Here is a 12,209-nt window from a genome sequence, read left to right as displayed (position 1 = left end):
TGGGAAAAATGGAAACAGCTAGGAAGTATGAAATAAGGATTTATGACTCTTGAAAAAGGAGATGAAGACTTTCAGATAGGAAGCAATAGCAATGTTTAAAATGCCTCCCTTCTCCCACACTTACCCGACTACCTCAATAGCATCATTAAGATAGGGATCAACTATCATCTCATTGGAGATGTTCCAATCTCCATCCGCAGCGATGATACCAACGTTCCACAGACCCAGTCTGTCCAAATAATGTCGAAGCACCTTAGTAACAGATAACACCACTTAAAAGTACAGCCTTCATCAATGAGGCAACATGAAACTTAAGACTGAAAACAAAAACTTCGAAGGAGTCAGTGGAAGCCTCTATTTACAGACCAGGATGGATAAGAGAAGTTCTCACTTCTCAAAAAAGAGCTATGGTGGCAACTAAGACAAAGTTAATGGTAAGTATTTTTAAAACTGAAAGGTCATCATTGACACTGAGATAGTCATTACATAAAAATGGGCTTCTCATCACTTGGATAACTTTTGACACCACACGGGCACACATATACTCCACCTGGACACTCTCAACCTACTGACTCTCTGTCATGTATGTCATTGATTACACGAAAGTAATTGATTTATCACAACTAAGTCTTGTTAAGCTAATCTAAAAATGACAGTTGGCTGAAATGTGGAAGTGGACGTACTTCCCCAAGTGATCAGAAGCAAAAGTTAACCTGATCCCCCCCAAAAAAATGTATTAAAATAACAGGGATTGAAGTTTTAAATAGAAAAGACCTATCCATGCAGCTCTCTACAAGAACAGAAATTTCTGCTGAACACTTGTTCAAGTGAAGAGCACCTAAACATTTTTTTCATTGCTCAGTTCACTGAAAAAAAAAAAAAATCCTTGATGTTTTAAGTGTATAATGTCTAAGTTTACCCACTACTTGATTCTGACTAGTTTTACTAACTTTCAGGGAAAGCAATGAATAAACCTAGAATTGCATATTTACAACAAAACTGAGGGCAACAAACTTTGAATTCAAACATGCCAACAGAAAATAATTCCTATTCTGTCTTTCCAGCTTCTCTTTACTATTTCACTGTTAAAGATGATAAACAGCTCACATGATAAACAGCTCATATTTGTCTGTGGAACTTCTTAGGTAAAATATACCCACATAAAACATACTCAGCCTTAATAATTAAGAATTAACCATACTTATAGAGGGTTGGTACTATCCAGAAAATCAAACCAGAAATTTAAAAAAAAAAAAAAAATTAAAAACATATTTTCAGCAGCATGCACATACAGCCATACAGCTCCATCTGAAAAAACCCAGTGCACATTCTAAAATGCTTTCTTCCATTTTAGATATAAAAGAATGATGTACTGTGTGCGTGCATGCATGCATAAGAAAGATTTTGCAACTTGATTCAAAGATCATTAGGCATGAACCCTTAAATAACTGCTTGTAATAGCCCTCTGGCAATGTGAAAAACAACAGGGAGCATTTCTACTTTTCATGTAGTCAAATAAGGACAGAAATCAAAGTCTAAGTGTTGATGACAATCAAAGCCTACATCCAAAACTAATTAAGACGTAGAACTTACTAAGAAGAAAAGTAGCAATGAAGTTCTATTCAGCTGTTTGAAATCTTTGAAACACAAAGTCTACCAAAAGAAAATTTAATAATACTAGAAGGTCCTTTGAACTTCAAGCATTCTAGCTACCTAGATACTCAGAAAAATTGCCTGACCACCGAGACAGCTCAGAAGAACAAAAATGAATGATTGCAGAATTTCCATGCTGAAGGAGAAGTACCCAAAAGCACAGAACTGCAGGCACCCAAAATGCACTCCACAATAACATCTGCAGAGCAGCTACTTCACACCCAGTATTCATGTAACTGAAAGAACAGGGTCTTCTTGAACAAGAATTTAAAAGCATTAGAGTCTCCATTTCTTCCTTCTTTTTTTTCCCACTTATTAAGAAACAGAACTAGTGCCTTAGTGGATGAAGTATCTAGAATAACATCTTACAAGTAAAAATTTAGCCAGATATCTAAGACCTTATCTGTGATGCATTTAACAGCAATTACAGAAAATGCTTGGTGTGCAGCAGTACATTTCAGTATCTTGACCTCTTGTGAAATGGCAGACTGCAAATAGAACTATCATGCTGATGAGAAAAGTGGTGCCAAGTGTAAGAGAATGAATGGTAAAATAGGTGTTTAATTAAAAACCTCCTATCAGCAGTAGAAGGAAGGACAAAACTTTTCAGTAAATATCTGGGTGACTTTAAGGTCAAATTTTAAGCTAAATATTCAGCTCTAGAAGCCAAATGCTCAGTCCCAACTCAACAGTATTCAAAAAGCTATACAGTACAAAGACTGCCCCTAGACTCAACAGTTTGTTCTCCATATTCTTTCTCCCCACATGAGGAAGCCAGGACAAGCAGATGAGAAAGCCTCAAGGTGACATGACACAGATTTGGGATTGTCCAGCCTGAAATAGAGAAAGGTTTGAGGTGACCTAATTGCTGCCTTCCAGTACCTGGAAGGAGCCTACAAGAAAAGATGGGAAGGGACTTTTTACAAAAGCATGTAGTGATAGGACAGTGGGGAATGGATGGGAATGCCCCATCCCTGGAAGTGTTCACAGCCAGGCTGGATGATTTTGAGTAACGTGGTCTAGTCAAAGGTGTGCCTGACCATGGCAGGAGGACTGGAACTGGATGATCTTTAAGGTCCCTTCCAATTCAAGCCATTCTATGATTCTCTGAGTCCTGTTTGCTTTGAAGAAGAGGTAATGTCATTGTGTCTTAGCCTTAAAGCAACAAGGAAAGGAACAAAGCAGGAGCTTGCGCTTAAGATTTCATTGCAAGACAATATAACAAACAGAAGAGTTTTAAAAGCAGGGGGGCTGCAGGAGCATTCAATAGTGAGAAATATTAGAGCTCTCTCAAGGTTGTGTTCCTCCAGCTTTTTAGAACAAAAGGTACTGAATTTTGCAAAGTTAAAAATGCAGAGCCTTTACTGTGATTTAATAGCAATGTTTAAGGGTACTGTAGTCACAGAATTTAGCTACAGAATTTCAAGCAATTTTAGATCTCAGACTTCTAGCGATATCTAAGCTGGCATAAATATGATTTAAGTTTGTATGAAAGTAGCATCAACTGAAGCTTCCATTAAAATTTAGAATGCACACTGACATGCCCAAAGTTCAAAATAACAGTTTCAGACACACAAAATAAATAATCTAGATATCTGAACATGTTATCTTTCCACACATGCAACTACAAGAAACAGAGTTCAGTAAGTGATATAGCTGCAAATTTAAGATCCTTTTCCTACATGAATTCAGAAAAGCTAATTGTTTATGTATGACAATATGACAAGCACTTCACAGAAATAAGAAAAGAATACATACCTTAATGTATTTGCTACTAAATGCCCTTTCATTCCATATCTATAAAGAGAAAGTAAAACCCATTTAGAAAAATCAGGATATGTCAATGGAGAATTAAAGATTTTATTTATATATGTAAGATAATAGAATCCATTAACCAACTCCATGGCTTCCGTGTGCTAGAGGGAAGTGCTGGTTGGTTTTGTTATCAGCTTTTCTGATGAAAATTCTGTATGAAAGTTCCTAGAAGCCATTTGTTTATCTTTCTCTAAGGTCCCCTGATTGCCTTCTCACTGAGAAGAATGCTAGAGCTGCTTGAGCTCTACAATGGCAGCAGTGTTACAGTACCAATGGCTCTACAGTTTGTTAGGAATCACAGTTGAGAAACACCTTGTGGCTTCAAGGTGTGGCCTAATGAATAGGCCCCTGTCGCAATACATGGAGAAAGGAGAGCAAGAATAACTCACATATTGAATAAATCAATGAAGCTTACTGTTCTAATTTACACAGGACTACACCCAAGCTTCAACACAAAAGAGATCCAGCATTATTTTAAGTGAATAGACACAAAATGAGCTATTTTCCAAATTTTCCATCTTTTATGGAAAGGGAGTTTAAGCTAAACATGGCTCAAAATTCAAAAGCAGGAACATTGGTCTTCCTTTCCACCAAACCCCCTGGCCTGTAAAATACATAGGCAGAAACCTTGTTTCTTCCTTTTCTAACCACAAAATGAACACTGTGACTGACATTCACCAGTAAAGGTTTAGATTACCCAGAGATGTACAAGCACATTCCTGCAGACAGGGTAAGTACAATTGATTTTGATGTTTCTATATCTTTCTAGAAATGCTAACATGAAACTTCAGAAATGAGCCAACCAAAGCCATTACTTACTGAAAGGCTCATCTCAGCATAAAGCACATAAAGATACAGAACATGTACTTACAATAAAAAGAGTGGTAAAGGCTAATCATGTACAACCATAATAGCACTGAAATTGTTTTGACAATTTTTGACAATTTTTGAAATTGTTTCTGAGCCTTCACAGACTTCTCACTGATTCCCTGTATTCCAGATTATACCCACAAAGAAATGAGACAAAATGCAACATCACCACAATGCCTGGGTAAGCAGAAATTCTCTTTTCATAGGAAAGAATTTATAAGGCTGTGAAGTAAAAACACCAAAGTTTTTCTTTTCATAGAAGGAGAGAATTTATAAGGTTGTGAAGTAAAAACATCAATATTACTCAAATATATAAAGTGCAGAACTTACTTTCTACTCCAAGAACACAGAGCAGAGAAAAACGTAACAGCAATGGTTCTCCCTGTCCCCTCAAATGAATTGCTGAAGTATCACTATGTTACCTACAGTGCAAAACTGACCCAACTGAAATAAGCCAGCAACATCAAGGGGGATTCATTCCCAAGGAAATTTGCAGGAGATTAACACCTTCCCACATTGCAGCAGAAAGGTCAGACTTCTGAGGGATGGGAACCACAGATTTAGCTTTGTTCTGGACTGCTAAAGTGATTTTCAGCTTTTCTGCAGGTAAACTTCTCATATCAAAACACTTAAAAGTCCAAAATAAGTGTTCAGCAAGTATAGGATTGATTTTAGAGGAATCCTAAACACACTTTTTTGCTCAAATAGTGAACTGAAGGGTTTTTTCAGATTGTCTGCTTCTCTCATCTCCAATATATGACTTTTTTTTTCAGACATTCATTAACTAGTTCCATATAATGCACGGTAGGACAACACAGTAGTTGTACTGTAAAACATGCACATTTATCTACTATACACAATGCAGGCAAAAATGGAAAAAGTTGTAGAGGATCGCTCCTCTGCAAAATAATCATATTTTATGCTAAGTCATGTTAGCTGACTTTCAAACTGTGTTAACTGATGCTTTTTGGTAACTGCTGAAACACAAGCAGAAACAAACAAGGCAGAAAAGAAAAAGGAACTCTCAAATCCTTTGGTAACTTTGTTTTAGAACTGGGAAGGTAGGAACCATTCGACACTTGTTCTGCTTTAACAGCCATCATTTCAAGGAAGACTTTAACACAACTACTGCCTTTCCCCTGGCAACAGTACAAGCCAAAACTGCAATTACAGAAAAAAAAAATTTCTCTTGCCATCCTCCTCCTCCTCCAGTCATCAAAAAAGAGAGGCAGAACCAAGATTTTAGAAGTGAAAATAGATAAAATATACAGGAGATTTTGCTTTACTGACCCCAACATAATCAATGTCCAAATCATGATACTGTTTTGCTCCCAATATCCAAGAAACAATATAGTAAGCAGTGATATCTGGATAGTCATAGGGCCAATTTTCACCCTTCCCTATCCATCCTGGAAATGCCCAAGGTAATCCTGGAAAGAGAGAAGAAAAACAAATGAATAAGGTAAGTAGTTGGTCTGCACTACTCAATCAGCTTCAAGAGCAAGCTGTAATTTCCTCTACCTAAAATGAAGGAAGAGATATGCCCTTGAAACTTGCTTGGTTCCAGTGAAGACAATGAAAAGTAATTTATCTAACTGCAGAGCATAGTCTAATACAAATTATGATCAAGCAATTAATAGCTGGGGTTTTTTTTAATGAGCTAGCAAGCATTCATTAGTAGAGAACAACTGACTACATATAATCTGCAATTTTATGGTACTAGCTCTAACAGGTTTAAAAATCCAAAGATTATAGGATAAAATTTTACAAAGCTAAAGACAAAGGGTCAATACAGAACATGAAAAATTGTTTGTCTCCTGAACATGAATTTCCGAAGACGTGATGATCTGATCAAAACAGAGGAAAGAAGATTAGGAACATGAAAAACCATTTCCAAGTCTCATCTGTTCACTGGATCTTGCAGTAAGCAAGAAAAACAAATCAATCTACCCAGATGCTGCTAAGTGTCCAGCCAACTTGTATAAGATACCATAGGCTAATTTAAAAGTAAACCCACCTTCCTTTGTTGAGAGCTTGATGTGAGGGAAGAGGGATATTACTAATAATTACAATTAGTCATAAATAGTAGGCATAACAGAAGCTGATCTGGTAAATACTGCACCAAGCCTTGCTTCACAGCTGGATGTGGTAAAGCCCCCGGAAGGTGGGGGAATTAGGACACCTTTTAACCAACAGATTTCTTCCCGTGTTTCATGTGAAATACATTTTGTATTTCCCAAATACAAAAACACAACCTAGGATTCCATGTTTGTATTGTCACAGCACACACACAATCAAAACAGGAAGAAAGAAAACTCCTCTTGCAACTCAACTACATATGTAGGTCAAATCAAGACCAGAATCACTACAGTGGAGAAGGGGTGTGTGATTGGTTTGTAATAGGAACATTCAGTCAAATGCAGTGTGTGTAAGATTTACATATTTATACTTGCAGTAACTCTATTTTATCCCTCCTGATTTTTTTTTACTCAATTATTCAGAGATTCATCCCTCATGATAAATTAATCATGTTCATTGCTACTATACACTAAAAGCCTTAAGTTACTTAATACAAGCAAATTATTAGAAATTTTATGCTTCTTGTCAGGATGTTGTGCTATTGTAACAAGGTAAAACACTGTAAGCATCAAGACAAGCTTAACAAATATTAGAGATTCTACTTTTTCTACAGCAACATCAAAACATCTCCCCACTAAAATGTTAATTAAGTGTCAGATAGATATTTTAGTCAGAGGAATAAAAAGGCATTTAAATCTAAATGCTCAAAGCAATTTACCAATCAGTTTAATTTTGGGGTTCCTCTTTTTAGCTTCTTTCATCAGCCACCATTCATAGCCTCGGAAGTAGTTCTCATCATTTTCATAGTGCATATGGGAGGGTTCAGTACCATCTAGGAAGGAAAGAGACAGGTAGTTCACAATTATCTTCTGTGTCATAAGCTGTTACACATCAAAGTTTGCTGCTTTGCTCATTAACATAGTATGCAAGCACATATCTCCAACATGGCTCACAAGTTCCTTGGTATGTATTTCAAAGCCAAAGGAATAGTGGGAAGTAAGTGCAAGATTTGCTACCCTTCATTCTCAGCATGTTAACTTAGAATAATTTTAGTATTTTTATTTTGAAGGGCTTTGGCCTGCTTTTAACATCAGATGTGGTTAACTATTGGGCATTTTCCATCCCTAGCTATGATAACACTAAATCTGTATTTGCTGTTGTGTCATATCTTGATATTAACAAGCACTAGGAATGTTACAGCATTAAGATTAAGAGGAAAAAGATCATTATACAAGCAAGTTATCTCTAAACCAAAAAACAAATAAAAGGTTATAGTTCATTTCTTCTGCACCAGGCAAATTCAGGGAGAGAAAAGAAAAGAACTATAATGAATTTTTTCAATTACAGGAAATAGGCAGTGGGGTTTTTTATTTTTACAGTGAAATATCTAGTTTGTAACTTTCATTGTGATCTGTGACTGCAGGAACAGTTTTTGGAATTGAATGCTATGTGCTGAATTTCCTCAGGCAAAAGCAAACAAACTAGAAAGCTGCAAAAGAATCAGTGTTGCATGGGAAGTCATTACATACAAAAGTAATAACTCGCGTACATGACTGCAACAATTGTGCAAATGATGTTAAATCATATGCAGAGACCTCCTCCAATGAGACTTTGTTTTAAATGAAGTCTGCTGAAACAGTACATTTCATCACAGAAAATAGGACTGATTTTTTTACCTTACAACACTTGGCTATATGTAAGTTTGTCAAACACATAGAACTATTCGGTTCCAAATTTAGGCATCATATCACATTTCAAATGAACTCCTGATCACACCTCTGAGGCCAGAAGAAAAGCTGCACTGAGCACTGAGAAATATGCATCTTATTGTTTCCCTTTTCAAAACTGGAAACCATCAGACAAGTATGTGACATTCTCTTAGTCAGCAGTAAGTGTTTGAAGAGAAGGTCTGTGCATGCCTGAAGACGATTCCCTTTCCCCCCACTCAGCAATTAACTACCGAGCTCTTAAATCCAGTATAGTACTTTCCAGCATTTAAATTTTTGTGAAGTAAATGCAAGAATAAAAAACATTGTCTAATTATACAAAACACAAGACATTACAGAAGAAAGCATATATATGCAAATATATATATATACACACACTCATTTTAACACCACAAAACCAGATTCTATGCCTTCTATTTATTAACTGAGTCTGGTTCTAAGTCTGCTCTTGATGCGGCCAGATTTATTTTGAGAAAAATTAATTTTAAAATAAATAAATAAATAATAATTTTTTACAAAAAGTTGCAGTCTCTGCTTCTCAGATTTTGGTCAAAACCAGTTACTGAACAGTTTCTCATGTATGTAAATGTAGTTGGTAGGGCAGGCAAATTACATCAAGACATTTTCATCCGCAACTCTTCTCAGGAAAAAAAAATACTGCCTACTGCCAGCAAATGCCGTTCCAGTGAAACATTGCAGCTAATTAAACCAAAGTAACATAACTGCTTCTGATCAGATGCCTTTGCATTTCATACTTTTAAGACATAAACTAGCTTGTATTACAAAACTCATGTGTGAGAAATGCTCTGCAACTCAGAAACCTACATTGGGGGGGGAAAAAAGAACTCATTTGCTGTAGAATGCAACCTATTAACCATACGATAGTGAAACTGCTTCCAGAATGTTGGTGTTAATCACTCTTGTACAAGCCATTCTTGCAAGTTTATTGCAGGTTTATTGCAATTACTCAGTTCAGCTATCTCCATGCCTGAGCTCCATGTGCAGCACATTTTACCTACAGGTCACTGAAACGAGAAGTTAAATGCTGCTCATGCAAAATCCATACCTGTTGACTGTGCATCACCTCCAATCTCTACCTTGAGCATATGTAAAGAAGCACCAAAATTTGGCTGTGGAAAAAAGTGACAGAAAAACAGACAGAAATCTGCTGTTAACAAGAATAATAAGTAATTGTACAATTTTGAGCATGCTGAAAACGCAATTTTTATTTTACTTTATTAAACACCCATTATAAAGTAGTGAGAGATTACATAAACTTCTGCTTTACAAAAGAAAATCCACCAGGATAAATAGTACATTGATCTTTAGGCAGTTTTAAGAGTTTGACTCTTGCACCATTAACACCACCTCTCCATAACCGTGCAGATTTTAAACAGGTTATGCTCAAGAAAATACTAAAGCACTATTAAAGCAGAACACAGAATATATGAAGAACACAGCAGTATTTTAATTTATTAGAAGTTGAACTTGTTTTATTCTTAAGTCAGTATTTTTTATTCTTTTTTTGTAAAGTGTTTATGTGGAAGAGCATCCATACAGGTCAGGAATAATCTGGAAACTACAGACAGATAGACAAGAGTGGAAAAAACCACAGTGGAAAACATTTGGTTAGTCCACTATCCCCCTCCCCTGGCATCTGACTGGTGAAGCCAAATATAAAACTCAAGCTCTTACAGGTGATTCTACTGCCAATATGTTCTTCCAGCCATTAGTGGCTTAAGAGTTGCTCAAGTCAGAAGTTACAATTAATCATTACTTTAACAACCACTAATAAGCTGGCCTCCTCCATGGAATGACCCAAGTATAATTTGGTACTCAAAAATGTTTTAACACATAAGAACACAATTTGATTTTTAAAAAAGTGTTACATATATGACACATCTTTCGGCCTACAAGTCTGGGATTTTTGTTTGCTTTTAACAGCAAAGTAAGCATTTCCAATTACTATTTCTCTTTTTGACATTTTTTGTTTTAAACTTCTGACACATTTGTTCTCCCATTCCTATCATGAAAGTTAACTGACACTAAAAGACAAGGAGAATAAGGCAAGGTACATCCCTCCCAGATCAAAAATTCTTCAAAAATCATGAGCTCTTGAGATTTTCTTTTACCACATGCCTAATCAGAACATTCATATTAGTAACAAACAGCTTTAGTCTCCAGGCACATATTACACCTTACTCTACCCTTGAAAATTAATTCTTTAAACTGCATGGTAAATTACTCCCCTCCAGCCATCTGGATTGCATTACTTGAAAGTGACATGACATCCTCTTCCAGCAGAGTAATTTACAGTGCCAAAAGCAAAACAAGCCATTAATGTCCAGTGCTATAATCTTACCATATATTAAGTTGGGTAACTCCATGGGTTACACTTGTTCACTAACACAGCTTACAAACCAATGAACTTCCTACACCTTCTAGAGTCACTGCAGTTGTACTCGAGAATAATTTGGAACAGATACGCTGTTACAAACCTGCAGTCTGCACAGTCATTTTTATACTCCTAATCTATTTGTAGTCCAAAAAAACCTAAACTGCCTCTAAGACCCCCTTGCTTCAATCACTATAAACAGCTAAACCCCCTATTTTAGCTACAGAAATGACCTATGCTTTAGCCCACGCAGATGATCAAATATACGGTTAAACACATCTTTGAAAACATATCTTCAAAACACATTGTTAAAACACAAAAGGAATTTTCGTAACAATATGAAGAAACAGTCTCCTGAACAAAAACAACACCTAAAATTTTAGGTTCTGATAACAATCAACATTAAAGCAGATGTTGTGCAAGATGGGATTTTGTCTAATTTTAAGCAGCATTGAATATACTATAGAAGTTCCAATATTACACAGTAAGAAATTCTGCATGAATTTAAATGTTATTGTAGCAGTGAGACCAACTTTACCTTGAACAGGTAATCTAAAATCTGGGAACGATAAGGTTCTTGGTAGTTCACTAGGAGTCTAGATGTAGCCTAAAATGGAAAGAAAATATGAAAATGTGTAAAACACAACTTTCAAACGTTTAACTACATCCCAGCTTTTCAGTCCATGCTTTTCATAGAGCTAATAAACCTACAAAAATAATTATAGCACCAGGAACTCATAAGCTAAGCCTCTACGTAACTTGTTTCTATAAACCTTCAGCTGTACGTTTCTCGTTTCACAGGTTGCAAGTGCCCTGTCCTCCAGTTACCTGGAATTTACTGCAGAGTCCAGAGAACAGAGAGACAAAGAGCTCACACGGCTTTATGACAAGCAAAAGACAGCTGCCTCCTCGCACCACTTCTGCTCTATTCAATTCTCCCCGCTTTGGCTCTGCATACGCCAAAACAAGGGGAGCTCACAGGGCACACAGGCAGGAGGCCAAAGCATCTCAGCAGGTCGAAGAGGGGGTAAAAGCTCTGGGAATCTCACGGCTCTGCTGCCTGACCACACGAAACACAATGAACGGCTCTGGCTCGTCCAGCATTTTAAAACGCAGAGACTATTAAGACCCTCTAGGTAAACCCCCCCGTGGCTTAGCTCCACCAGCACGCAGGACAGGCTGGCCCCGGGCAGCCCGAGGAGCCCAGCGCAGGCGGCCGGCGGGGTGGCGCAGAGCGGAGCCCGGCTCCGTGCCCCCGGCACTGCCCGCCCGCTCCCCGCAGCGCCCCCAGGCCTCCCCGCCCCGCTCACACCGTGCCCGTGCCCCCACGCCGCGCCAGCCCTCAGGGCTCCCCTCAGGGCTCCCCTCAGGGACACCCCCGGCCCAGGCCCCGCCGGAGCCACCACACGCTCCTACTGACGGGATGCCCAGCCCAGGAGGCCCCTGCCGCGCCGAGGAGGGTATCAGCACCGCAGCCCCGGAGGAGCCGCTCACCCCGCCGCCGCTGACAGCCCCGATCCCGTCGAACTCCCTGCCCAGTCCGTTGGCATCGTCCAGCACGTAGGTGGCCGCCAAGAGCGGAGCGGCACCGACCCTGAGGGGCCCCGGGCCGCAGCTGCAGGCAAGCAGGACAGTGCCCCAGAGCAGAGCCGCGCAGCCCATCCCGATCC

The 12,209-nt window shown here is 38.3% G+C and overlaps 1 protein-coding gene across 2 annotated transcripts in view; it reads right to left on the bottom strand.

Moving 5' to 3' along the window:
- Positions 1-12,209, bottom strand: part of GALC (galactosylceramidase) — a 31,317-nt gene extending 19,108 nt beyond the window's left edge. The window contains exons 1-7 of one of the 2 annotated variants that reach the window (XM_066321945.1): positions 12,034-12,209; positions 11,078-11,146; positions 9,211-9,274; positions 7,136-7,249; positions 5,629-5,768; positions 3,412-3,450; positions 125-252 (exon numbers count right to left, since the gene is read on the bottom strand). In XM_066321945.1, the coding sequence (XP_066178042.1) occupies positions 125-252; positions 3,412-3,450; positions 5,629-5,768; positions 7,136-7,249; positions 9,211-9,274; positions 11,078-11,146; positions 12,034-12,201 (722 nt within the window). In that variant the 5' untranslated portion in view covers positions 12,202-12,209. The remainder of the gene's footprint in view (positions 1-124; positions 253-3,411; positions 3,451-5,628; positions 5,769-7,135; positions 7,250-9,210; positions 9,275-11,077; positions 11,147-12,033) is intronic. The other variant, XM_066321946.1, reaches the window with a different exon arrangement.

This window comes from Sylvia atricapilla, chromosome 6, assembly GCF_009819655.1.
Source record: "Sylvia atricapilla isolate bSylAtr1 chromosome 6, bSylAtr1.pri, whole genome shotgun sequence".
NCBI lineage: Eukaryota > Metazoa > Chordata > Aves > Passeriformes > Sylviidae > Sylvia > Sylvia atricapilla.
Note: the sequence above shows the minus strand (reverse complement) of the source record. Positions and strands in the feature narration are given on the sequence as shown.